Here is a 27,408-nt window from a genome sequence, read left to right as displayed (position 1 = left end):
TCACAAATCCCATCTCAAGGCAAACACCAATCAGATCACCTCGTGCTCCTTACCCCCACCCCCCCTGCCCCGACGGGTACAGAGAGCCCCGCTCTCGCACACGCCCCGCACAGGCGCGCGGACCGGGGGCGTGAGACGATACGAGCTTTAGTGCTCCCTACCTCCGGAAGGCTCACGGGTGGGTGGGGAGGGGAGGGGCAAGGCCACACGTGTTTTCCCACCCCCCCCACCCTCTCCCCACACACACACACATCCCTCCGCCCACCCCCTCCCTCCCTCCGCGCTGGGGAGGGCGGAGAAACAACGTCTCAACCGTGGGCCTGATGCCCCTCGAGTCGAATAGCCTGCACCCGCGCGTTCGCGCCTGGGAACAGGGGGCCGGGCGTGGGAAGCGGGTTGAAATCCGGAGCGCGGAATGCGAGACGGCGGGGTGAGGGGTGAGAGGGAGACCCGAGTCAGCTCTCGATCGAAGGTCTCCTCCTGAAAAATGTCTGCTGTTGTATGTGATGGTCGCTCTGTCTCTCCACTCCCTCTCTCACTTTCCCTCTCCCTCTCCCTCCCTCCTCCTCTCTCTCCCTCCTTCTCTCTCTCCCTCCCTCTCTCTCTCTCCCTCTCTCCCTCTCCCACTCTCCCTCTCTTTCTCTCCCTCTCTTTCTCTCCCTCTCTCTCTCCCTCCCTCTCCCTCTCCCTCTCTCACTCTCACTCTCCCTCTCCCTCTCCCTCTCCCTCTCCCTCTCCCTCTCCCTCTCTCTCTCTCTCTCCCTCCCTCTCCCTCTCTCCCTCTCCCACTCTCCCTCTCTTTCTCTCCCTCTCTTTCTCTCCCTCTCTCTCTCTCTCACTTTCCCTCTCCCTCTCCCTCCCTCCCTCTCTCTCTCCCTCCTTCTCTCCCTCCCTCCCTCTCTCTCTCTCCCTCTCTCCCTCCCTCCCTCTCTCTCTCTCCCTCTCTCCCTCCCTCTCTCTCTCCCTCTCTCTCTCTCTCCCTCTCCCTCTCTCCCTCTCTCTCTCCCTCTCCCTCTCTCCCCCACTCCCTCCCCCTCTGCTACCGCTGTACAAACCTGCTGTGACCAATAAAAAGATGGTTTTCTGCCCCCACTCTGACCCCGATGGGGAGCGTTATGTTTGTGTGCTGCATTTCCCCACATTGCCTGGTGAGCTGAATGGAGCCTCTGGTTGCGAGAGAAGAAGGAAGCGATTATTTAAACGGAGAAAGATTACAAAGTGCGGCAGTACAGCGGGACCTGGGGGTTACTTGTACATGAAACACAAAAGGTTAGTACGCAGGTACAGCAAGTGATCAGGAAGGGCCAATGGTATCTTGGTCTTTATTGCAAAGGGGGATGGAGTATAAAAGCAGGGAAGTCTTGCTCCAGTTACACAGGGTATCGGTGAGGCCACACCTGGAGTACTGCGTGCACAGTTTTGCTCTCCGTATTTACCAAAGGACACACTTTGCTTTGGAGGCAGTTCAGAGAAGGTTCACTCGGTCGATTCCGGGGGATGAGGGGGTTGACTTATGAGGAAAGGTTGAGGAGGTTGGGCCTCTACTCATTGGAGTTCAGAAGAATGAGAGGTGATCTTATCGAAACGTATCAGATTATGAGGGGGGCTCTACAAGGTGGATGCAGAGAGGATGTTCCCACTGATGGGGGAGACTGGAACTAGGGGGCATGGTCTTAGAATAAGGGGCCGCCCATTTAAAACTGAGATGAGGAGGAATTTCTTCTCTCAGAGGGTTGTAAATCTGTGGAACTCGCTGCCTCAGAGAGCTGTGGAAGCCGGGACATTGAATATATTTAAGACAGAGATAGACAGTTTCTTAACCGATAAGGGGGCGGGCAGGGAAGTGGAGCTGGGTCCATGATCGGATCAGGCCACGATGGTATTAAATGGCGGAGCAGGGCTCGAGGGGCCGAATGGCCCACTCCTGGCTCCTATTTCTGATGTGAGAATCCCAGTGGACCCAAACCTCCTTCCCTGCTCAGTGACCGAAGGGAGTTTGAGCAATCCTTCGATAAAGTACCACATGAGAGGTTACTGCGCAGGATAAAAGCTCGCGGGGTTTGGGGGTAATATATTAGCACGGATGGAGGATGGGCTCACTAACAGAGAACAGAGAGTCGGGACAACTGTTCATTCTCGGGTCGGCAATCAGTAACTAGTGGGGTGCTCCAGGGATCAATGCACCTGAATAAATGCTGCAAGAGGGCCCTGGGGCACTGAGGCCAAGTGGCTGGGGGTCAATATTACTGTTTGTACATTAATATGTCTCGAAATAGCTCCAAAACTCCCTCAATTGAGGCAGGGATGGAGGGAGGGCATCAGTGAGGGCTTAATATTACTGCCCGTATATTAATATATCTCATATATAGCACTTGCGATCACCAGGCAGCAATATTAATGTTTTTCTTTGAATAGAGCTCGAAATATCTTAAAATTCCTCAATTTGCTTAAATTGAGGCAAGGTGTGAGGGAGGGTGACCTTCAAGGGTTAATATTACTGCCGGTATATTAATATATCTCATGTATAGCACTTGGGATCATCAGGAACTAATATTAATCTTTGTATATTAATATATACCTCAATACCGCCAACTCTCTCTCAATTGAGGCAAGGTGTGAGGGAGGGTGACCTTCAAGGGTTAATATTACTGCCTGTATATTAATATATCTCATGTATAGCACTTGGGATCATCAGGAACTAATATTAATCTTTGTATATTAATATATACCTCAATACCGCCAACTCTCTCTCAATTGAGGCAAGGTGTGAGGGAGGGTGACCTTCAAGTGTTAATATTACTGCCGGTATATTAATATATCTCATATATAGCACTTGGGATCATCAGGAACTAATATTAATCTTTGTATATTAATATATACCTCAATACCGCCAACTCTCTCTCAATTGAGGCAAGGTGTGAGGGAAGGTGACCTTCAAGGGTTAATATTACTGCCGGTATATTAATATATCTCACTTGGGATAACCTGGGATCCATATGAATCTTTCTACATTCATGTATCTCCGAAATAGCTCGCTGTGCTTCAATTGGGGCAGCCGGTGAGAAAGGACATCATCGAGGGGTTAATTTCTGACATATCAGGAGAGACTGGATCGACTGGGCTTATATTCGCTGGAGTTTAGAAGGATGAGGGGGGGATCTGATAGGAAACATGTCAAATTCTGACGGGACGGGACAGGTTTAGATGCGGGAAGAATGTTCCCGATGTTGGGGAAGTCCAGAACCAGGGGCTCACAGTCTAAGGTTAAGGGGTAAGCCATTTAGGACCCAGATGAGGAGAAACTTCTTCACCCAGAGAATTGTGAACCTGTGGAATTCTCTAACACAGAAAGTTGTTGGGGGCCAGTTCGTTGGATATATTCAAAAGGGAGTTAGATGTGGCCCTTACGGCTAAAGGGATCAGGGGGGTATGGAGAGAAGGCAGGAGTGGGGTACTGAAGTTGCATGTTCAGCCATGATCATATTGAATGATGGGGCAGGCTCGAAGGGCCCAATGGCCTGCTCCTGCACCTATTTTCTATGTTTCTATGTCTCTAACTATGCTGTAATTGGGGCAGTGAGTGAGAGAGGGCATATCGACGGGGTTAATATTAGTGTCTGTATTTTAATACATCTCATACTTCGCACATGGAGCACTTGGGGATAATGAATCAATATTAATGTCTAAATATCGTAAAATATCTCTCTCTGTTTAAATTGGGGCAGAGAGTATATAACGGAATGAGTATAAGTGTTAATATCACTTGTCTACATCTCATCGTTAGAGGCAGCCCCTTGGAATCGAGGAAGACTTGTTTCCACTCTTAAAAACGAGGCCTAAGATGGCTGAATAGTCCAATGTGGGAGTCGCAGCCCCTGTCACGGGGTGGGACAGATAGACGTTGAGGGAAAGGGGAGGGTGGGACAGATAGACGTTGAGGGAAGGGGAGGGTGGGACAGATAGACGTTGAGGGAAAGGGGAGGGTGGGACAGATAGACGTTGAGGGAAGGGGAGGGTGGGACAGATAGACGTTGAGGGAAGGGGAGGGTGGGACAGATAGACATTGAGGGAAGGGGAGGGTGGGACAGATAGACGTTGAGGGAAGGGGAGGGTGGGACAGATAGACGTTGAGGGAAGGGGAGGGTGGGACAGATATATTAGCACGGATGGAGGATGGGCTCACTAACAGAAAACAGAGAGTCGGGACAACTGTTCATTCTCGGGTCGGCAATCAGTAACTAGTGGGGTGCCCCAGGGATCAGTGCACCTGAATAAATGCAGCAAGAGGGCCCTGGGGCACTGAGGCCAAGTGGCTGGGGGTCAATATTACTGTTCATACATTAATATTTCTCGAAATAGCTCCAAAACTCCCTCAATTGGGGCAGGGATGGAGGGAGGGCATCAGTGAGGGCTAAATATTACTGCCCGTATATTAATATATCTCATATATAGCACTTGCGATCACCAGGCAGCAATATTAATGTTTTTCTTTGCATCGAGCTCGAAATATCTTAAAATTCCTCAATTTGCTTAAATTGAGGCAAGGTGTGAGGGAGGGTGACCTTCAAGGGTTAATATTACTGCCGGTATATTAATATATCTCACTTGGGATAACCTGGGATCCATATGAATCTTTCTACATTCATATATCTCCGAAATAGCTCGCTGTGCTTCAATTGGGGCAGCCGGTGAGAAAGGACATCATCGAGGGGTTAATTTCTGACATATCAGGAGAGACTGGATCGACTGGGCTTATATTGGCCCAATGGCCTGCTCCTGCACCTATTTTCTATGTTTCTCTGTCTCTAACTATGCTGTAATTGGGGCAGTGAGTGAGAGAGGGCATATTGACGGGGTTAATATTAGTCTCTGTATTTTAATACATCTCATACTTCGCACATGGAGCACTTGGGGATAATGAGTCAATATTAATGTCTAAATATCGTAAAATATCTCTCTCTGTTTAAATTGGGGCAGAGAGTATATAACGGAATGAGTATAAGGGTTAATATCACTTGTCTACATCTCATCGTTAGAGGCAGCCCCTTGGAATCGAGGAAGACTTGTTTCCACTTTTAAAAACGAGGCCTAAGGTGGCTGAATAGTCCAATACGGGAGTCGCAGTCCCTGTCACGGGGTGGGACAGATAGACGTTGAGGGAAAGGGGACGGTGGGACAGAGAGACGTTGAGGGCAGGGGAGGGTGGGACAGATAGACGTTGAGGGAAAGGGGAGGGTGGGACAGATAGACGTTGAGGGAAAGGGGAGGGTGGGACAGATAGACGTTGAGGGAAGGGGAGGGTGGGACAGATAGACGTTGAGGGAAGGGGAGGGTGGGACAGATAGACGTTGAGGGAAGGGGAGGGTGGGACAGATAGACGTTGAGGGAAGGGGAGGGTGGGACAGATAGACGTTGAGGGAAGGGGAGGGTGGGACAGATAGACGTTGAGGGAAGGGGAGGGTGGGACAGATAGACGTTGAGGGAAGGGGAGGGTGGGACAGATAGACGTTGAGGGAAGGGGAGGGTGGGACAGATAGACGTTGAGGGAAGGGGAGGGTGGGACAGATAGACGTTGAGGGAAGGGGAGGGTGGGACAGATAGACGTTGAGGGAAGGGGAGGGTGGGACAGATAGACGTTGAGGGAAAGGGGAGGGTGGGACAGGTTTGCCGCACGCTCCTTCCGCTGCCTTGCGCTTGCTTTCTGCGTGCTCGCAATTGGCGACGAGACTCGAGCTGCTCGGCGCCCTCCCGGATGCACTTCCACCACTTAGGGGCGGACTGGTCTTTGGGCCAGGGGGGACTCCCAGGTGTCGGTGCGGGGGGCGGGGGTGTTGCACTTTATCAGGGGAGTGGGTGTGTCCCTTGCAGAACGTTTCCTCTGCCCACCTTGGGGCTCGCGCGCCCGTGCAGGAGTTCCGAGTCGAGCGCTCGCTTCGGGAGTCTGGTGTCTGGGGGGCGGGGGAGGGGAACATGCGGACAATATCTGAATATATTTACAGAGAGATTTATATCAACGGAATGAGATCAATATCTGTCCATCAATCTATCTGTAAATACACCAACGGGGGAATGAGTCAGCGAGGGAACTATTCAGGGGCATAATATTACTCTTCTATATTGATAAAGCTCAAAATATATTAATTGGGGCACTTGGGATATTCCGGGGTCAATATTGATTTTTGAGCGTCTAAAATCCAGAGTTCCAAAATTCGGAATGTTTCGGAATCCAGACTCTCCCCCCGCCCTCCTCGGCTCCCCCGCTCTCCCCTTCCCCCACTAACCTCAGCTGGCCAACCCCACCAATCTCAGTCCAGGCAACGACGTTCCGGAATCCGGAAATCCCCCGGAATCCGGAGCGGCCTCTCCACCTGTACGTTTACTCGATCTCAAAATATCTTAAAACAGATCAATAGGCTGCAATTGGGGCAGTGAGTGAGAGAGAGAGAGAGAGAGAGAGAGGGGGGAGTAATCTGGGATTAAATATTCGTCGCCAACGATTAATATCTCTGTGACTGTATCGATTGGGGAACTTGGGATAATCGGGAAACAATATTTAATCTTTGTGTATTATTCCCTGTATGTACAAAAGCAGGGAAGTCTTGCTCCAGTTACACAGGGTATTGGTGAGGCCACACCTGGAGTACTGCGTGCACAGTTTTGCTCTCCGTATTTACCAAAGGACACACTTTGCTTTGGAGGCAGTTCAGAGAAGGTTCACTCGGTCGATTCCGGGGATGAGGGGGTTGACTTATGAGGAAAGGTTGAGGAGGTTGGGCCTCTACTCATTGGAGTTCAGAAGAATGAGAGGTGATCTTATCGAAACGTATCAGATTATGAGGGGGGGGCTCGACAAGGTGGATGCAGAGAGGAATTTTCCCACTGATGGGGGAGACTAGAACTAGGGGGCATGGTCTGAGAATAAGGGGCCGCCCATTTAAAACTGAGATGAGGAGGAATTTCTTCTCTCAGAGGGTTGTAAATCTGTGGAACTCGCTGCCTCAGAGAGCTGTGGAAGCCGGGACATTGAATATATTTAAGACAGAGATAGACAGTTTCTTAACCGATAAGGGGGCGGGCAGGGAAGTGGAGCTGGGTCCATGATCGGATCAGGCCACGATGGTATTAAATGGCGGAGCAGGGCTCGAGGGGCCGAATGGCCCACTCCTGGCTCCTATTTCTGATGTGAGAATCCCAGTGGACCCAAACCCCCTTCCCTGCTCAGTGACCGAAGGGAGTTTGAGCAATCCTTCGATAAAGTACCACATGAGAGGTTACTGCGCAGGATAAAAGCTCGCGGGGTTTGGGGGTAATATATGAGCATGGATGGAGGATGGGCTCACTAACAGAGAACAGAGAGTCGGGACAACTGTTCATTCTCGGGTCGGCAATCAGTAACTAGTGGGGTGCCCCAGGGATCAGTGCACCTGAATAAATGCTGCAAGAGGGCCCTGGGGCACTGAGGCCAAGTGGCTGGGGGTCAATATTACTGTTTATACATTAATATGTCTCGAAATAGCTCCAAAACTCCCTCAATTGGGGCAGGGATGGAGGGAGGGCATCAGTGAGGGCTTAATATTACTGCCCGTATATTAATATATCTCCTATATAGCACTTGCGATCACCAGGCAGCAATATTAATGTTTTTCTTTGAATGGAGCTCGAAATATGTTAAAATTCCTCAATTTGCTTTAATTGAGGCAAGGTGTGAGGGAGGGTGACCTTCAAGGGTTAATATTACTGCCTGTATATTAATATATCTCATGTATAGCACTTGGGATCATCAGGAACCAATATTAATCTTTGTATATTAATATATACCTCAATACCGCCAACTCTCTCTCAATTGAGGCAAGGTGTGAGGGAGGGTGACCTTCAAGGGTTAATATTACTGCCGGTATATTAATATATCTCACTTGGGATAACCTGGGATCCATATGAATCTTTCTACATTCATGTATCTCCGAAATAGCTCGCTGTGCTTCAATTGGGGCAGCCGGTGAGAAAGGACATCATAGAGGGGTTAATTTCTGACATATCAGGAGAGACTGGATCGACTGGGCTTATATTCGCTGGAGTTTAGAAGGATGAGAGGGGGGTCTGATAGGAAACATGTCAAATTCTGACGGGACTGGACAGGTTTAGATGCGGGAAGAATGTTCCCGATGTTGGGGAAGTCCACAACCAGGGGCTCACACAGTCTAAGGATAAGGGGTAAGCCATTTAGGACCGAGATGAGGAGAAACTTCTTCACCCAGAGAATTGTGAACCTGTGGAATTCTCTACCACAGAAAGTTGTTGGGGGCCAGTTCGTTGGATATATTCAAAAGGGAGTTAGATGTGGCCCTTACGGCTAAAGGGATCAGGGGGGTATGGAGAGAAGGCAGGAGTGGGGTACTGAAGTTGCATGATCAGCCATGATCATATTGAATGGTGGGTCATGCTCGAAGGGCCCAATGGCCTGCTCCTGCACCTATTTTCGATGTTTCCATGTCTCTAACTATGTTGTAATTGGGGCAGTGAGTGAGAGAGGGCATATTGACGGGGTTAATATTAGTGTCTGTATTTTAATACATCTCATACTTCGCACATGGAGCACTTGGGGATAATGAGACAATATTAATGTCTAAATATCGTAAAATATCTCTCTCTGTTTAAATTGGGGCAGAGAGTATATAACGGAATGAGTATAAGGGTTAATATCACTTGTCTATATCTCATCGTTAGAGGCAGCCCCTTGGAATCGAGGAAGACTTGTTTCCACTCTTAAAAACGAGGCCTAAGGTGGCTGAATAGTCCAATACGGGAGTCGCAGTCCCTGTCACGGGGTGGGACAGATAGACGTTGAGGGAAGGGGAGGGTGGGACGGATAGACGTTGAGGGAAGGGGAGGGTGGGACAGATAGACGTTGAGGGAAGGGGAGGGTGGGACAGATAGACGTTGAGGGAAGGGGAGGGTGGGACAGATAGACGTTGAGGGAAGGGGAGGGTGGGACAGATAGACGTTGAGGGAAGGGGAGGGTGGGACAGATAGACGTTGAGGGAAGGGGAGGGTGGGACAGATAGACGTTGAGGGAAGGGGAGGGTGGGACAGATAGACGTTGAGGGAAGGGGAGGGTGGGACAGATAGCCGTTGAGGGAAGGGGAGGGTGGGACAGATAGATGTTGAGGGAAAGGGGAGGGTGGGACAGGTTTGCCGCACGCTCCTTCCGCTGCCTTGCGCTTGCTTTCTGCGTGCTCGCAATTGGCGACGAGACTCGAGGTGCTCGGCGCCCTCCCGGATGCACTTCCACCACTTAGGGGCGGACTGGTCTTTGGCCCAGGGGGGACTCCCAGGTGTCGGTGGTGGGGGGCGGGGGTGTTGCACTTTATCAGGGGAGTGGGTGTGTCCCTTGCAGAACGTTTCCTCTGCCCACCTTGGGGCTCGCGCGCCCGCGCAGGAGTTCCGAGTCGAGCGCTCGCTTCGGGAGTCTGGTGTCTGGGGGGCGGGGGAACATGCGGACAATATCTGAATATATTTACAGATAGATTTATATCAACGGAATGAGATCAATATCTGTCCATCAATCTATCTGTAAATACATCAACGGGGGAATGAGTCAGCGAGGGAACTATTCAGGGGCATAATATTACTCTTCTATATTGATAAAGCTCAAAATATATTAATTGGGGCACTTGGGATATTCCGGGGTCAATATTGATTTTTGAGCGTCTAAAATCCAGAGTTCCAAAATTCGGAATGTTTCGGAATCCAGACTCTCCCCCCGCCCTCCTCGGCTCCCCCGCTCTCCCCTTCCCCCACTAACCTCAGCTGGCCAACCCCACCAACCTCAGCCCAGGCAACGACGTTCCGGAATCCGGAAATTCCCCGGAATCCGGAGCGGCCTCTCCACCTGTACGTTTACTCGATCTCAAAATATCTTAAAACAGATCAATAGGCTGCAATTGGGGCAGTGAGTGAGAGAGAGAGAGAGAGAGAGAGAGGGGGGAGTAATCTGGGATTAAATATTCGTCGCCAACGATTAATATCTCTGTGACTGTATCGATTGGGGAACTTGGGATAATCGGGAAACAATATTTAATCTTTGTGTATTATTCCCTGTATGTACAAAAGCAGGGAAGTCTTGCTCCAGTTACACAGGGTATTGGTGAGGCCACACCTGGAGTACTGCGTGCACAGTTTTGCTCTCCGTATTTACCAAAGGACACACTTTGCTTTGGAGGCAGTTCAGAGAAGGTTCACTCGGTTGATTCCGGGGATGAGGGGGTTGACTTATGAGGAAAGGTTGAGGAGGTTGGGGCCTCTACTCATTGGAGTTCAGAAGAATGAGAGGCGATCTTATCGAAACGTATCAGATTATGAGGGGGGCTCGACAAGGTGGATGCAGAGAGGATGTTCCCACTGATGGGGGAGACTAGAACTAGGGGGCATGGTCTTAGAATAAGGGGCTGCCCATTTAAAACTGAGATGAGGAGGAATTTCTTCTCTCAGAGGGTTGTAAATCTGTGGAACTCGCTGCCTCAGAGAGCTGTGGAAGCCGGGACATTGAATATATTTAAGACAGAGTTAGACAGTTCCTTAACCGATAAGGGGGCGGGCAGGGAAGTGGAGCTGGGTCCATGATCGGATCAGGCCACGATGGTATTAAATGGCGGAGCAGGGCTCGAGGGGCCGAATGGCCCACTCCTGGCTCCTATTCCTGATGTGAGAATCCCAGTGGACCCAAACCCCCTTCCCTGCTCAGTGACCGAAGGCAGTTTGAGCAATCCTTCGATAAAGTACCACATGAGAGGTTACTGCGCAGGATAAAAGCTCGCGGGGTTTGGGGGGTAATATATTAGCACGGATGGAGGATGGGCTCACTAACAGAGAACAGAGAGTCGGGACAACTGTTCATTCTCGGGTCGGCAATCAGTAACTAGTGGGGTGCCCCAGGGATCAGTGCACCTGAATAAATGCTGCAAGAGGGCCCTGGGGCACTGAGGCCAAGTGGCTGGGGGTCAATATTACTGTTTGTACATTAATATGTCTCGAAATAGCTCCAAAACTCCCTCAATTGGGGCAGGGATGGAGGGAGGGCATCAGTGAGGGCTTAATATTACTGCCCGTATATTAATATATCTCATATATAGCACTTGCGATCACCAGGCAGCAATATTAATGTTTGTCTTTGCATAGAGCTCGAAATATCTTAAAATTCCTCAATTTGCTTAAATTGAGGCAAGGTGTGAGGGAGGGTGACCTTCAAGGGTTAATATTACTGCCTGTATATTAATATATCTCATGTACAGCACTTGGGATCATCAGGAACCAATATTAATCTTTGCATATTAATATATACCTCAATACCGCCAACTCTCTCTCAATTGAGGCAAGGTGTGAGGGAGGGTGACCTTCAAGGGTTAATATTACTGCCGGTATATTAATATATCTCACTTGGGATAACCTGGGATCCATATGAATCTTTCTACATTCATGTATCTCCGAAATAGCTCGCTGTGCTTCAATTGGGGCAGCCGGTGAGAAAGGACATCATAGAGGGGTTAATTTCTGACATATCAGGAGAGACTGGATCGACTGGGCTTATATTCGCTGGAGTTTAGAAGGATGAGAGGGGGATCTGACAGGAAACATGTCAAATTCTGACGGGACTGGACAGGTTTAGATGCGGGAAGAATGTTCCCGATGTTGGGGAAGTCCAGAACCAGGGGCTCACACAGTCTAAGGATAAGGGGTAAGCCACTTAGGACCGAGATGAGGAGAAACTTCTTCACCCAGAGAATTGTGAACCTGTGGAATTCTCTACCACAGAAAGTGGATGCATTGGTGGTCATTTTCCAACATTCGATCGACTCTGGATCAGTCCCTATGGACTGGAAGGTAGTTAATGTAACCCCACTTTTAAAAAAGGAGGGAGAGTGGACAAGGAGAGAACCAGTGGATGTGGTGTATTTGGACTGACAAAAGGCTTTTGACAAGGTCCCACACAAGAGATTGGTGTGCAAAATTAAAGCACATGGTATTGGGGGTAATGTACTGACGGGGATCGATAACTGGTTGGCAGACAGGAAGCAGAGAGTCGGGATAAACGGGTCCTTTTCAGAACGGCAGGCAGTGACTAGTGGGGTACCACAGGGTTCAGTGCTGGGACCCCAGCTATTTACAATATACATTAATGATTTAGACGAAGGAATTGAGTGTAATATCTCCAAGTTTGCAGATGACACTAAGCTGGGTGGCGGTGTGAGCTGTGAGGAGGATGCTAAGAGGCTGCAGGGTGACTTGGACAGGTTAGGTGAGTGGGGCAAATGCATGGCAGATGCAGTATAATATGGATAAATGTGAGGTGATCCACTTTGGGGGCAAAAACAGGAAGGCAGAATATTATCTGAATGGTGACAGATTAGGAAAAGGGGGAGTTGCAACGAGACCTGGGTGTCATGGGACATCAGTCATTGAAAGTTGGCCATGCAGGTACAGCAGGCGGTGAAGAAGGCAAATGGTATGTTGGCCTTCATAGCGAGAGGATTTGAGTACAGGAGCAGGGAGGTCTTACTGCAGTTGTACAGGACCTTGGTGAGGCCACACCTGGAATATTGTGTTCAGTTTTGGTCTCCTAATCTGAGGAAGGACATTCTTGCTATTGAGGGAGTGCAGCGAAGGTTCACCAGACTGATTCCCGGGATGGCAGGACTGACATATGAAGAAAGACTGGATCGACTGGGCTTATATTCACTGGAGTTTAGAAGAATGAGGGGGGGATCTCATAGAAACATATAAAATTCTGACGGGACTGGACAGGTTAGATGCAGGAAGAATGTTCCCGATGTTGGGGAAGTCCAGAACCAGGGCTCACACAGTCTAAGGATAAGGGGTAAGCCATTTAGGACCGAGATGAGGAGAAACTTCTTCACCCAGAGAATTGTGAACCTGTGGAATTCTCTCCCACAGAAAGTTGTTGGGGGCCAGTTCGTTGGATATATTCAAAAGGGGGTTAGAAGTGGCCCTTACGGCTAAAGGGATCAGGTGGGTATGGAGAGAAGGCAGGAGTGGGGTACTGAAGTTGCATGTTCAGCCATGATCATATTGAATGGTGGGGCAGGCTCGAAGGGCCCAATGGCCTGCTCCTGCACCTATTTTCTCTTCTCTAACTATGCTGTCATTGGGGCAGTGAGTGAGAGAGGGCATATCGACGGGGTTAATATTAGTGTCTGTATTTTAATACATCTCATACTTCGCACACGGAGCACTTGGGGATAATGAGTCAATATTAATGTCTAAATATCGTAAAATATCTCTCTCTGTTTAAATTGGGGCAGAGAGTATATAACGGAATGAGTATAAGGGTTAATATCACTTGTCTATATCTCATCGTTAGAGGCAGCCCCTTGGAATCGAGGAAGACTTGTTTCCACTTTTAAAAACGAGGCCTAAGGTGGCTGAATAGTCCAATACGGGAGTCGCAGTCCCTGTCACGGGGTGGGACAGATAGACGTTGAGGGAAAGGGGACGGTGGGACAGAGAGACGTTGAGGGAAGGGGAGGGTGGGACAGATAGACGTTGAGGGAAAGGGGAGGGTGGGACAGAGAGACGTTGAGGGAAGGGGAGGGTGGGACAGATAGACGTTGAGGGAAAGGGGAGGGTGGGACAGATAGACGTTGAGGGAAGGGGAGGGTGGGACAGATAGACGTTGAGGGAAGGGGAGGGTGGGACAGAGAGACGTTGAGGGAAAGGAGAGGGTGGGACAGATAGACGTTGAGGGAAGGGGAGGGTGGGACAGATAGACGTTGAGGGAAAGGGGAGGGTGGGACAGAGAGACGTTGAGGGAAGGGGAGGGTGGGACAGATAGACGTTGAGGGAAAGGGGAGGGTGGGACAGATAGACGTTGAGGGAAGGGGAGGGTGGGACAGATAGACGTTGAGGGAAAGGGGAGGGTGGGACAGATAGACGTTGAGGGAAGGGGAGGGTGGGACAGATAGACGTTGAGGGAAGGGGAGGGCGGGACTGGTTTGCCGCACGCTCCTTCCGCTGCCTTGCGCTTGCTTTCTGCGTGCTCGCAATTGGCGACGAGACTCGAGGTGCTCGGCGCCCTCCCGGATGCACTTCCACCACTTAGGGGCGGACTGGTCTTTGGGCCAGGGGGGACTCCCAGGTGTCGGTGGGTGGGGGGGTGGTGTTGCACTTTATGAGGGGAGTGGGTGTGTCCCTTGCAGAACGTTTCCTCTGCCCACTTGGGGCTCGCGCGCCCGTGCAGGAGTTCCGAGTCGAGCGCTCGCTTCGGGAGTCTGGTGTCTGGGGGGCGGGGGGGGAACATGCGGACAATATCTGAATATATTTACAGATAGATTTATATCAACGGAATGAGATCAATATCTGTCCATCAATCTATCTGTAAATACACCAACGGGGGAATGAGTCAGCGAGGGAACTATTCAGGGGCATAATATTACTCTTCTATATTGATAAAGCTCAAAATATATTAATTGGGGCACTTGGGATATTCCGGGGTCAATATTGATTTTTGAGCGTCTAAAATCCAGAGTTCCAAAATTCGGAATGTTTCGGAATCCAGACTCTCCCCCCGCCCTCCTCGGCTCCCCCGCTCTCCCCCCCCACTAACCTCAGCTGGCCAACCCCACCAACCTCAGCCCAGGCAACAACGTTCCGGAATCCGGAAATCCCCCGGAATCCGGAGCGGCCTCTCCACCTGTACGTTTACTCGATCTCAAAATATCTTAAAACAGATCAATAGGCTGCAATTGGGGCAGTGAGTGAGAGAGAGAGAGAGAGAGAGAGAGGGGGGAGTAATCTGGGATGAAATATTCGTCGCCAACGATTAATATCTCTGTGACTGTATCGATTGGGGAACTTGGGATAATCGGGAAACAATATTTAATCTTTGTGTATTATTCCCTGTATGTACAAAAGCAGGGAAGTCTTGCTCCAGTTACACAGGGTATTGGTGAGGCCACACCTGGAGTACTGCGTGCACAGTTTTGCTCTCCGTATTTACCAAAGGACGCACTTTGCTTTGGAGGCAGTTCAGAGAAGGTTCACTCGGTCGATTCCGGGGATGAGGGGGTTGACTTATGAGGAAAGGTTGAGGAGGTTGGGCCTCTACTCATTGGAGTTCAGAAGAATGAGAGGTGATCTTATCGAAAGGTATCAGATTATGAGGGGGGGGCTCGACAAGGTGGATGCAGAGAGGATGTTCCCACTGATGGGGGAGACTAGAACTAGGGAGCATGGTCTTAGAATAAGGGGCCGCCCATTTAAAACTGAGATGAGGAGGAATTTCTTCTCTCGGAGGGTTGTAAATCTGTGGAACTCGCTGCCTCAGAGAGCTGTGGAAGCCGGGACATTGAATATATTTAAGACAGAGATAGACAGTTCCTTAACCGATAAGGGGGCGGGCAGGGAAGTGGAGCTGGGTCCATGATCGGATCAGGCCACGATGGTATTAAATGGCGGAGCAGGGCTCGAGGGGCCGAATGGCCCACTCCTGGCTCCTATTTCTGATGTGAGAATCCCAGTGGACCCAAACCCCCTTCCCTGCTCAGTGACCGAAGGGAGTTTGAGCAATCCTTCGATAAAGTACCACATGAGAGGTTACTGCGCAGGATAAAAGCTCGCGGGGTTTTGGGGTAATATATTAGCACGGATGGAGGATGGGCTCACTAACAGAGAACAGAGAGTCGGGACAACTGTTCATTCTCGGGTCGGCAATCAGTAACAGTGGGGTGCCCCAGGGATCAATGCACCTGAATAAATGCTGCAAGAGGGCCCTGGGGCACTGAGGCCAAGTGGCTGGGGGTCAATATTACTGTTTGTACATTAATATGTCTCGAAATAGCTCCAAAACTCCCTCAATTGGGGCAGGGATGGAGGGAGGGCATCAGTGAGGGCTTAATATTACTGCCCGTATATTAATATATCTCCTATATAGCACTTGGGATCATCAGGAACCAATATTAATCTTTGTATATTAATATATACCTCAATACCGCCAACTCTCTCTCAATTGAGGCAAGGTGTGAGGGAGGGTGACCTTCAAGGGTTAATATTACTGCCGGTATATTAATATATCTCACTTGGGATAACCTGGGATCCATATGAATCTTTCTACATTCATATATCTCCGAAATAGCTCGCTGTGCTTCAATTGGGGCAGCCAGTGAGAGAGGACATCATCGAGGGGTTAATTTCTGACATATCAGGAGAGACTGGATCGACTGGGCTTATATTCGCTGGAGTTTAGAAGGATGAGAGGGGGATCTGATAGGAAACATGTCAAATTCTGACGGGACGGGACAGGTTTAGATGCGGGAAGAATGTTCCCGATGTTGGGGAAGTCCAGAACCAGGGGCTCACACAGTCTAAGGATAAGGGGTAAGCCATTTAGGACCGAGATGAGGAGAAACTTCTTCACCCAGAGAATTGTGAACCTGTGGAATTCTCGACCACAGAAAGTGGATGCATTGGTGGTCATTTTCCAACATTCGATAGACTCTGGATCAGTCCCTATGGACTGGAGGGTAGTTAATGTAACCCCACTTTTAAAAAAGGAGGGAGATAGAAAATGGGTAATTATAGACCGGTTAGCCTGACATCAGTCGTGGGGAAAATGTTGGAATCAATTATTAAAGATGTAATAGCAGCGCATTTGGAAAGCAGGGACAGGATCAGTCCAAGTCAACATGGATTTATGAAAGGGGAAATCATGCTTGAAAGATCTTCTGGGATTTTTTGAGGATGTAACTCGTAGAGTGGACAAGGGAGAACCAGTGGATGTGGTGTATTTGGACTGACAAAAGGCTTTTGACAAGGTCCCACACAAGAGATTGGTGTGCAAAATCAAAGCACATGGTATTGGGGGTAATGTACTGACGGGGATCGAGAACTGGTTGGCAGACAGGAAGCAGAGAGTCGGGATAAACGGGTCCTTTTCAGAATGGCAGGCAGTGACTAGTGGGGTACCGCAGGGATCAGTGCTGGGGCCCCAGCTATTTACAATATACATTCATGATTTAGACGAAGGAATTGAGTGTAATATCTCCAAGTTTGCAGATGACACTAAGCTGGGTGGCGGTGTGAGCTGTGAGGGGGATGCTAAGAGGCTGCAGGGTGACTTGGACAGGTTAGGTGAGTGGGGCAAATGCATGGCAGATGCAGTATAATGTGGATAAATGTGAGGTGATCCACTTTGGGGGTAAAAACAGGAAGGCAGAATATTATCTGAATGGTGACAGATTAGGAAAAGGGGAGGTGCAACGAGACCTGGGTGTCATGGGACATCAGTCATTGAAAGTTGGCCATGCAGGTACAGCAGGCGGTGAAGAAGGCAAATGGCATGTTGGCCTTCATAGTGAGAGGATTTGAGTATAGGAGCAGGGAGGTCTTACTGCAGTTGTACAGGGCCTTGGTGAGGCCACACCTGGAATATTGTGTTCAGTTTTGGTCTCCTAATCTGAGGAAGGACATTCTTGCTATTGAGGGAGTGCAGCGAAGGTTCACCAGACTGATTCCCGGGATGGCAGGACTGACATATGAAGAAAGACTGGATCGACTGGGCTTATATTCACTGGAATTTAGAAGAATGAGAGGGGGATCTCATAGAAACATGTAAAATTCTGACGGGACGGGACAGATTAGATGCAGGAAGAATGTTCCCGATGTTGGGGAAGTCCAGAACCAGGGGCTCACACAGTCTAAGGATAAGGGGTAAGCCATTTAGGACCGAGATGAGGAGAAACTTCTTCACCCAGAGAATTGTGAACCTGTGGAATTCTCTACCACAGAAAGTTGTTGGGGGCCAGTTCACTAAATATATTCAAAAGGGGAGTTAGATGTGGCCCTTACGGCTAAAGGGATCAGGGGGGTATGGAGAGAAGGCAGGAGTGGGGTACTGAGGGAATGATCAGCCATGATCATATTGAATGGTGGGGCAGGCTCGAAGGGCCCAATGGCGGGGGGCAGGCTCGAAGGGCCCAATGGTGGGGGGCAGGCTCGAAGGGCCCAATGGCCTGCTCCTGCACCTATTTTCTATGTTTCTATGTCTCTAACTATGCTGTAATTGGGGCAGTGAGTGAGAGAGGGCATATTGACGGGGTTAATATTAGTGTCTGTATTTTAATACATCTCATACTTCGCACATGGAGCACTTGGGGATAATGAGTCAATGTTAATGTCTAAATATCGTAAAATATCTCTCTCTGTTTAAATTGGGGCAGAGAGTATATAACGGAATGAGTATAAGGGTTAATATCACTTGTCTATATCTCATCGTTAGAGGCAGCCCCTTGGAATCGAGGAAGACTTTTTTCCACTCTTAAAAATGAGGCCAAAGGTGGCTGAATAGTCCAATACGGGAGTCGCAGACCCTGTCACTGGGCGGGACAGATAGACGTTGAGGGAAGGGGAGGCTGGGACAGATAGACGTTGAGGGAAGGGGAGGGTGGGACAGATAGACGTTGAGGGAAGGGGAGGGCGGGACAGATAGACGTTGAGGGAATGGGAGGGTGGGACAGAGAGACGTTGAGGGAAAGGGGAGGGTGGGACAGGTTTGCCGCACGCTCCTTCCGCTGCCTTGCGCTTGCTTTCTGCGTGCTCGCAATTGGCGACGAGACTCGAGGTGCTCGGCGCCCTCCCGGATGCACTTCCACCACTTAGGGGCGGACTGGTCTTTGGGCCAGGGGGGACTCCCAGGTGTCGGTGCGGGGGGCGGGTGTTGCACTTTATCAGGGGAGTGGGTGTGTCCCTTGCAGAACGTTTCCTCTGCCCACCTTGGGGCTCGCGCGCCCGTGCAGGAGTTCCGAGTCGAGCGCTCGCTTCGGGAGTCTGGTGTCTGGGGGGCGGGGGGGGAACATGCGGACAATATCTGAATATATTTACAGATAGATTTATATCAACGGAATGAGATCAATATCTGTCCATCAATCTATCTGTAAATACACCAACGGGGGAATGAGTCAGCGAGGGAACTATTCAGGGGCATAATATTACTCTTCTATATTGATAAAGCTCAAAATATATTAATTGGGGCACTTGGGATATTCCGGGGTCAATATTGATTTTTGAGCGTCTAAAATCCAGAGTTCCAAACTTCGGAATGTTTCGGAATCCAGACTCTCCCCCCGCCCTCCTCGGCTCCCCCGCTCTGTCCCCCCCCACTAACCTCAGCTGGCCAACCCCACCAACCTCAGCCCAGGCAACGACGTTCCGGAATCCGGAAATCCCCCGGAATCCGGAGCGGCCTCTCCACCTGTACGTTTACTCGATCTCAAAATATCTTAAAACAGATCAATAGGCTGCAATTGGGGCAGTGAGAGAGAGAGAGAGAGAGAGAGAGGGGGGAGTAATCTGGGATTAAATATTCGTCGCCAACGATTAATATCTCTGTGACTGTATCGATTGGGGAACTTGGGATAATCGGGAAATAATATTTAATCTTTGTGTATTATTCCCTGTATGTACAAAAGCAGGGAAGTCTTGCTCCAGTTACACAGGGTATCGGTGAGGCCACACCTGGAGTACTGCGTGCACAGTTTTGCTCTCCGTATTTACCAAAGGACACACTTTGCTTTGGAGGCAGTTCAGAGAAGGTTCACTCGGTCGATTCCGGGGATGAGGGGGTTGACTTATGAGGAAAGGTTGAGGAGGTTGGGCCTCTACTCATTGGAGTTCAGAAGTATGAGAGGTGATCTTATCGAAACGTATCAGATTATGAGGGGGGGCTCGACAAGGTGGATGCAGAGAGGATGTTCCCACTGATGGGGGAGACTAGAACTAGGGGGCATGGTCTTAGAATAAGGGGCCGCCCATTTATAACTGAGATGAGGAGGAATTTCTTCTCTCAGAGGGTTGTAAATCTGTGGAACTCGCTGCCTCAGAGAGCTGTGGAAGCCGGGACATTGAATATATTGAAGACAGAGATAGACAGTTTCTTAACCGATAAGGGGGCGGGCAGGGAAGTGGAGCTGGGTCCATGATCGGATCAGGCCACGATGGTATTAAATGGCGGAGCAGGGCTCGAGGGGCCGAATGGCCCACTCCTGGCTCCTATTTCTGATGTGAGAATCCCAGTGGACCCAAACCCCCTTCCCTGCTCAGTGACCGAAGGGAGTTTGAGCAATCCTTCGATAAAGTACCACATGAGAGGTTACTGCGCAGGATAAAAGCTCGCGGGGTTTGGGGTTAATATATTAGCACGGATGGAGGATGGGCTCACTAACAGAGAACAGAGAGTCGGGACAACTGTTCATTCTCGGGTCGGCAATCAGTAACTAGTGGGGTGCCCCAGGGATCAATGCACCTGAATAAATGCTGCAAGAGGGCCCTGGGGCACTGAGGCCAAGTGGCTGGGGGTCAATATTACTGTTTGTACATTAATATGTCTCGAAATAGCTCCAAAACTCCCTCAATTGGGGCAGGGATGGAGGGAGGGCATCAGTGAGGGCTTAATATTACTGCTCGTATATTAATATATCTCATATATAGCACTTGCGATCACCAGGCAGCAATATTAATGTTTTTCTTTGCATCGAGCTCGAAATATGTTAAAATTCCTCAATTTGCTTTAATTGAGGCAAGGTGTGAGGGAGGGTGACCTTCAAGGGTTAATATTACTGCCGGTATATTAATATATCTCATATATAGCACTTGGGATCATCAGGAACCAATATTAATCTTTGTATATTAATATATACCTCAATACCGCCAACTCTCTCTCAATTGAGGCAAGGTGTGAGGGAGGGTGACCTTCAAGGGTTAATATTACTGCCGGTATATTAATATATCTCACTTGGGATAACCTGGGATCCATATGAATCTTTCTACATTCATATATCTCCGAAATAGCTCGCTGTGCTTCAATTGGGGCAGCCGGTGAGAAAGGACATCATAGAGGGGTTAATTTCTGACATATCAGGAGAGACTGGATCGACTGGGCTTATATTCGCTGGAGTTTAGAAGGATGAGAGGGGGATCTCATAGAAACATATAAAATTCTGACGGGACTGGACAGGTTTAGATGCAGGAAGAATGTTCCCGATGTTGGGGAAGTCCAGAACCAGGGGCTCACACAGTCTAAGGATAAGGGGTAAGCCATTTAGGACCGAGATGAGGAGAAACTTCTTCACCCAGAGAATTGTGAACCTGTGGAATTCTCTACCACAGAAAGTGGATGCATTGGTGGTCATTTTCCAACATTCGACAGACTTTGGATCAGTCCCTATGGACTGGAAGGTAGTTAATGTAACCCCACTTTTAAAAAAGGAGGGAGATAGAAAATGGGTAATTATAGACCGGTTAGCCTGACATCAGTAGTGGGGAAAATGTTGGAATCAATTATTAAAGATGTAATAGCAGCGCATTTGGAAAGCAGGGACAGGATCGGTCCAAGTCAGCATGGATTTATGAAAGGGGAAATCATGCTTGAAAGATCTTCTGGGATTTTTTGAGGATGTAACTAGTAGAGTGGACAAGGGAGAACCAGTGGATGTGGTGTATTTGGACTGACAAAAGGCTTTTGACAAGGTCCCACACAAGAGATTGGTGTGCAACATTAAAGCACATGGTATTGGGGGTAATGTACTGACGTGGATCGAGAACTGGTTGGCAGACAGGAAGCAGAGAGTCGGGATAAACGGGTCCTTTTCAGAACGGCAGGCAGTGACTAGTGGGGTACCGCAGGGATCAGTGCTGGGACCCCAGCTATTTACAATATACATTCATGATTTAGACGAGGGAATTGAGTGTAATATCTCCAAGTTTGCAGATGACACTAAGCTGGGTGGCGGTGTGAGCTGTGAGGAGGATGCTAAGAGGCTGCAGGGTGACTTGGACAGGTTAGGTGAGTGAGCAAATGCATGGCAGATGCAGTATAATGTGGATAAATGTGAGGTTATCCACTTTGGGGGCAAAAACAGGAAGGCAGAATATTATCTGAATGGTGACAGATTAGGAAAAGGGGAGGTGCAACGAGACCTGGGTGTCATGGGACATCAGTCATTGAAAGTTGGCCATGCAGGTACAGCAGGCGGTGAAGAAGGCAAATGGTATGTTGGCCTTCATAGCGAGAGGATTTGAGTATAGGAGCAGGGAGGTCTTACTGCAGTTGTACAGGGCCTTGGTGAGGCCTCACCTGGAATATTGTGTTCAGTCTTGGTCTCCTAATCTGAGGAAGGACATTCTTGCTATTGAGGGAGTGCAGCGAAGGTTCACCAGACTGATTACCGGGATGGCAGGACTGACATATGAAGAAAGACTGGATCGACTGGGCTTATATTCACTGGAGTTTAGAAGAATGAGAGGGGATCTCATAGAAACATATAAAATTCTGACGGGACTGGACAGGTTAGATGCAGGAAGGATGTTCCCGATGTTGGGGAAGTCCAGAACCAGGGCTCACACAGTCTAAGGATAAGGGGTAAGCCATTTAGGACCGAGATGAGGAGAAACTTCTTCACCCAGAGAATTGTGAACCTGTGGAATTCTCTAACACAGAAAGTTGTTGGGGGCCAGTTCGTTGGATATATTCAAAAGGGAGTTAGATGTGGTCCTTACGGCTAAAGGGATCAGGGGGGTATGGAGAGAAGGCAGGAGTGGGGTACTGAGGGAATGATCAGCCATGATCATATTGAATGGTGGGGCAGGCTCGAAGGGCCCAATGGCCTGCTCCTGCACCTATTTTCTATGTTTCTCTGTCTCTAACTATGCTGTAATTGGGGCAGTGAGTGAGAGAGGGCATATTGACGGGGTTAATATTAGTGTCTGTATTTTAATACATCTCAAACTTCGCACATGGAGCACTTGGGGATAATGAGTCAATATTAATGTCTAAATATCGTAAAATAACTCTCTCTGTTTAAATTGGGGCAGAGAGTATAGAACGGAATGAGTATAAGGGTTAATATCACTTGTCTAAATCTCATCGTTAGAGGCAGCCCCTTGGAATCGAGGAAGACTTGTTTCCACTCTTAAAAACGAGGCCTAAGGAGGCTGAATAGTCCAATACGGGAGTCGCAGTCCCTGTCACGGGGTGGGACAGATAGACGTTGAGGGAAGGGGAGGGTGGGACAGATAGACGTTGAGGGAAGGGGAGGGTGGGACAGATAGACGTTGAGGGAAGGGGAGGGTGGGACAGATATACGTTGAGGGAAGGGGAGGGTGGGACAGATAGACGTTGAGGGAAGGGGAGGGTGGGACAGATAGACGTTGAGGGAAGGGGAGGGTGGGACAGATAGACGTTGAGGGAAAGGGGAGGGTGGGACAGATAGACGTTGAGGAAAGGGGGAGGGTGGGACAGATAGACGTTGAGGGAAGGGGAGGGTGGGACAGATAGACGTTGAGGGAAGGGGAGGGTGGGACAGAGAGACGTTGAGGGAAAGGGGAGGGTGGGACAGGTTTGCCGCACGCTCCTTCCGCTGCCTTGCGCTTGCTTTCTGCGTGCTCGCAATTGGCGACGAGGCTCGAGGTGCTCGGCGCCCTCCCGGATGCACTTCCTCCACTCGGGGGCGGACTGGTCTTTGGGCCAGGGGGGACTCCCAGGTGTCGGTGGTGGGGGGCGGGGGTGTTGCACTTTATCAGGGGAGCGGGTGTGTCCCTTGCAGAACGTTTCCTCTGCCCACCTTGGGGCTCGCGCGCCCGTGCAGGAGTTCCGAGTCGAGCGCTCGCTTCGGGAGTCTGGTGTCTGGGGGGTGGGAGGGGAACATGCGGACAATATCTGAATATATTTACAGAGAGATTTATATCAACGGAATGAGATCAATATCTGTCCATCAATCTATCTGTAAATACACCAACGGGGGAATGAGTCAGCGAGGGAACTATTCAGGGGCATAATATTACTCTTCTATATTGATAAAGCTCAAAATATATTAATTGGGGCACTTGGGATATTCCGGGGTCAATATTGATTTTTGAGCGTCTAAAATCCAGAGTTCCAAAATTCGGAATGTTTCGGAATCCAGACTCCCCCCCCCCGCCCCCTTGTGAGACTTGTGTGGGGGGGGGGGGAGGGGGTGTGTGCGGGGGTGGGGAGCGCGCGCGTCGGCCATTTGCATTGTCTCAACGCTCGCCCGTCTTCCTCCTCCCCCCCCCCCCCCCACCCCTTGCAGGGCCAGCGAGAGACACCGACCTCTCTCTCTCTCCGTGGGCTGTTCCCCCGCTCCTGCCCCCCTCCCCCCAACGCCCCCCTCGGGAAGAAGAGGAGGAGGAGAAACAAAAGAGCAAGGGGGTCTGCGGGCAGGGGTGAGAGGGGGGGGGGGGGAAAGGAGGTTTGCTGGCAGAGGTGTGCGATCGTCGCCACGCCCTTCATCTGCTCCTCCTGCGGGCGGGGCTTCGGCTACTTCCCGCTGCTGGCCCGCCACCGCTGCCGGCCGCCGCCGTCGCCGCCGCCGACGACGCCGCCCGCCGGCGCGCCGGACCCGCGCGGCGACGCGCAGCGCTGCCGCTCCTGCGGCCTGGACTTTGCCCTGCCCGAGCTGCTGGCCCGCCACTCCTGCGAGCGCCAGCGCCCGTACCTGTGCCCGCTGTGCCCCAAGCGCTTCGCCACGCCCTGGTACCTCCAGAAGCACCGGCGCCGTCACGGGCGGCCCTCGGCCTTCGCCTGCCCCCAGTGCGGCAAGTCCTTCAAGGAGCGCTACGAGCTGGCCCGCCACGCCCTGGTCCACGACCCCACCCGCCCCTACCGCTGCGACGCCTGCCCCCGCCGCTTCGCCCGGCCCCGGGGCCTGGCCTGCCACCGCCGGGCCGAGCACGGGCCCCCGCCCCGCCGCCCCTTCCGCTGCCGGGCCTGCGGCAAGGGCTACAGCCGCTCGGCCCACCTCCTGCGGCACCAGTACTCGCACACCGGCGAGCGGCCGTACCCGTGCCCCGAGTGCCTGCGGGCCTTCCGCGACCCCGGCACGCTCCGCCGTCACCGGCGCACCCACCAGAGGGCGCCGGTGGCAGCCTCCGCCGAATTGATCGCTCCCTCGTCGCCAACGTTGACGTCATTGGCCTCGTCGCCAACGTTGACGTCATTGGCCTCGTCGCCAACGTTGACGTCATTGGCCTCATCGCCAACGTTGACGTCATTGGCCTCGTCGCCAACGTTGACGCCATTGGCCTCGTCGCCAACGTTGACGTCATTGGCCTCGTCGCCAACGTTGACGCCATGGGCCTCGTCGCCAACATTGACGACAACGTTGACATCATGGGCCTCGTCGCCAATGTTGACGCCGACCTCGCTCGGGCCCGCCCCGCCCTGCCCGGCCCCCGGCCCGACAACGGCGGCCAACGCGGACGGGCCCGCCCCCCTCCCCGAGCGCCCCAAGTGCGCCGTGTGCGGCAAGTCCTTCTGCGACCCCCAGGCCCTCTCCCGCCACCACCTGGCGGGCCACGCCGGCCAGGGCCCCTTCTCCTGCCCGCTGTGCCGGCTGACCTTCGAGGGGGCGGCCGAGCTCCAGGAGCACGCCTCCTCCTCCGCCGCCTCCTCGTCGCCGTTGCACCGGGGAGGAACGGGGGTGGCCCTGCACCCGCCGCTGCCCGCCCCCTTCCGCTGCGCCCAGTGCGGCCGCCGGTACAGCCGGGCCTCCCACCTCCTCCGCCACCAGCGCAGCCACACCGACGAGCGGCCCTTCGCCTGCCCGGCCTGCGGCAAGGGCTTCGTCAACTCCTACGAGCTGCTCCGCCACCGGTTGACTCACACCGACGAGGCCCCCTTCCCCTGCCCCCGCTGCGACAAGCGCTTCAAGCGGCCCCACTACCTGGCCCAGCACCTGCGCACCCACACCGACCAGACCCCCTACCCGTGCCCGCTGTGCCCCAAGCGCTTCAAGACCGCCTCCTACCTGCTCAAGCACCGGGGGCGCCACCTGCCCGACCCGCCGCGGCACGCTTGCCCGCACTGCGACAAGGGCTTCCGCTACCCCTACGAGCTGGCCCGCCACCTGCGGGCCCACTCGGACCGGGCCCCCTACCCCTGCCCCTCCTGCCCCCGCCGCTTCAAGAGCGGGCGGGACCGCGACCACCACGCCCGCCTCCACACGGGCGAGCGGCCCTACGTCTGCGGCCAGTGCGGCAAGGGCTTCACCCGCCCTTCGCTGCTGGGCCGGCACCGGCGCACCCACTCGCCGCTGCGCCCCCACGCCTGCCCCCGCTGCGGCCGGGCCTTCAAGGCCCCCGGGGGGCTGAGGGGCCACCGGGCCCGGCACTGCCGGGGTGGGCCACCGACGCCGGAGGCCGGGGAGCAGCATGCGCAGAGCCGGCAACTGCCGCAGGGCTCGGAGAATGCGCATGCGCAGAGCCGGCAACTCCCGCAGGGCTCGGAGAATGCGCATGCGCAGAGCCTGCAACTCCCGCAGGGCTCGGAGAATGCGCATGTGCAGAGCCAGCAACTTCCACATAGCTCGGAGAATGCGCATGCGCAGAGCCGGCAACTACCACATAGCTCGGAAAATGCGCATGCGCAGAGCCAGCAACTACCACATTGCTCGGAGAATGTGCATGCGCAGAGCCGGCAACTACCACATAGCTCGGAAAATGCGCATGCGCAGAGCCAGCAACTACCACATTGCTCGGAGAATGTGCATGCGCAGAGCCAGCAACTACCACATTGCTCGGAGAATGCGCATGCGCAGAGCCAGCAACTACCACATTGCTCGGAGAATGTGCATGCGCAGAGCCGGCAAATGCCGCAGGGCTCGGAGAATGCGCATGCGCAGAGCCGGCAACTACCACATAGCTCGGAAAATGCGCATGCGCAGAGCCAGCAACTACCACATTGCTCGGAGAATGTGCATGCGCAGAGCCGGCAGCTGCCGCAGGGCTCAGAGGATGCGCATGCGCAGAGCCGGCAGCTGCCGCAGGGCTCGGAGAATGCGTATGCGCAGAGCCGGCAACTACCACATTGCTCGGAAAATGCGCATGCGCAGAGTCGGCAGCTGCCGCAGGGCTCGGAGAATGCGCATGCGCAGAGCCGGCAACTACCACATTGCTTGGAAAATGCGCATGCGCAGAGCTGGCAACTACCACAGGCCCAAGGCCTCAAACTCCCACAGGGCTTACAGGAGGCGCGTGCGCAGAACCGCGAACCCCCGCAGGCCCAAGGCCTGGAACTCCCGCAGGGCTACGAGGCCCCGTATGCTGACATCCGCCAACCCCCGGAGGCCAGCACCTCGGACGCCCCCCTCCCTGCGCGGGCGGCCAGCCCGGACGCCCCCGCCGCCCCCCGCCCCTACGACTGCGCCCTGTGCGGCCGCGACTTTGGCCGGCTGGTGGAGCTGCTCGGCCACCGTTGCCGTCGCCCGGCCCAGCACCAGCCCGCCTTTCCCTGCCCCCACTGCCCCGAGGCTTTTGCCCGGGCCTTTGAGCTGGCCTGTCACCTCCCCCGCCACGCGGCCGACCGGGCCCTGCCCTGTCCCCGCTGAC

The 27,408-nt window shown here is 52.3% G+C and overlaps 1 protein-coding gene across 1 annotated transcript; it reads left to right on the top strand.

Moving 5' to 3' along the window:
* Positions 1 to 323: 323 nt before the first annotated feature.
* On the top strand, positions 324 to 27,408 carry LOC139254786 (zinc finger protein 11-like). The gene is made up of 2 exons (XM_070873809.1): positions 324 to 430; positions 24,287 to 27,408. Exons 1-2 carry the CDS (start codon positions 324 to 326, stop codon positions 27,405 to 27,407), a joined length of 3,228 nt encoding a protein of 1,075 aa, XP_070729910.1. The 3' UTR covers position 27,408.

Source organism: Pristiophorus japonicus, unplaced genomic scaffold (genome assembly GCF_044704955.1).
Source record: "Pristiophorus japonicus isolate sPriJap1 unplaced genomic scaffold, sPriJap1.hap1 HAP1_SCAFFOLD_576, whole genome shotgun sequence".
In the NCBI taxonomy this organism is placed as follows: domain Eukaryota; kingdom Metazoa; phylum Chordata; class Chondrichthyes; family Pristiophoridae; genus Pristiophorus; species Pristiophorus japonicus.
The sequence above is the reverse complement of the archived record's forward strand: the minus strand, read 5'-3'. Positions and strand labels throughout refer to the sequence as shown.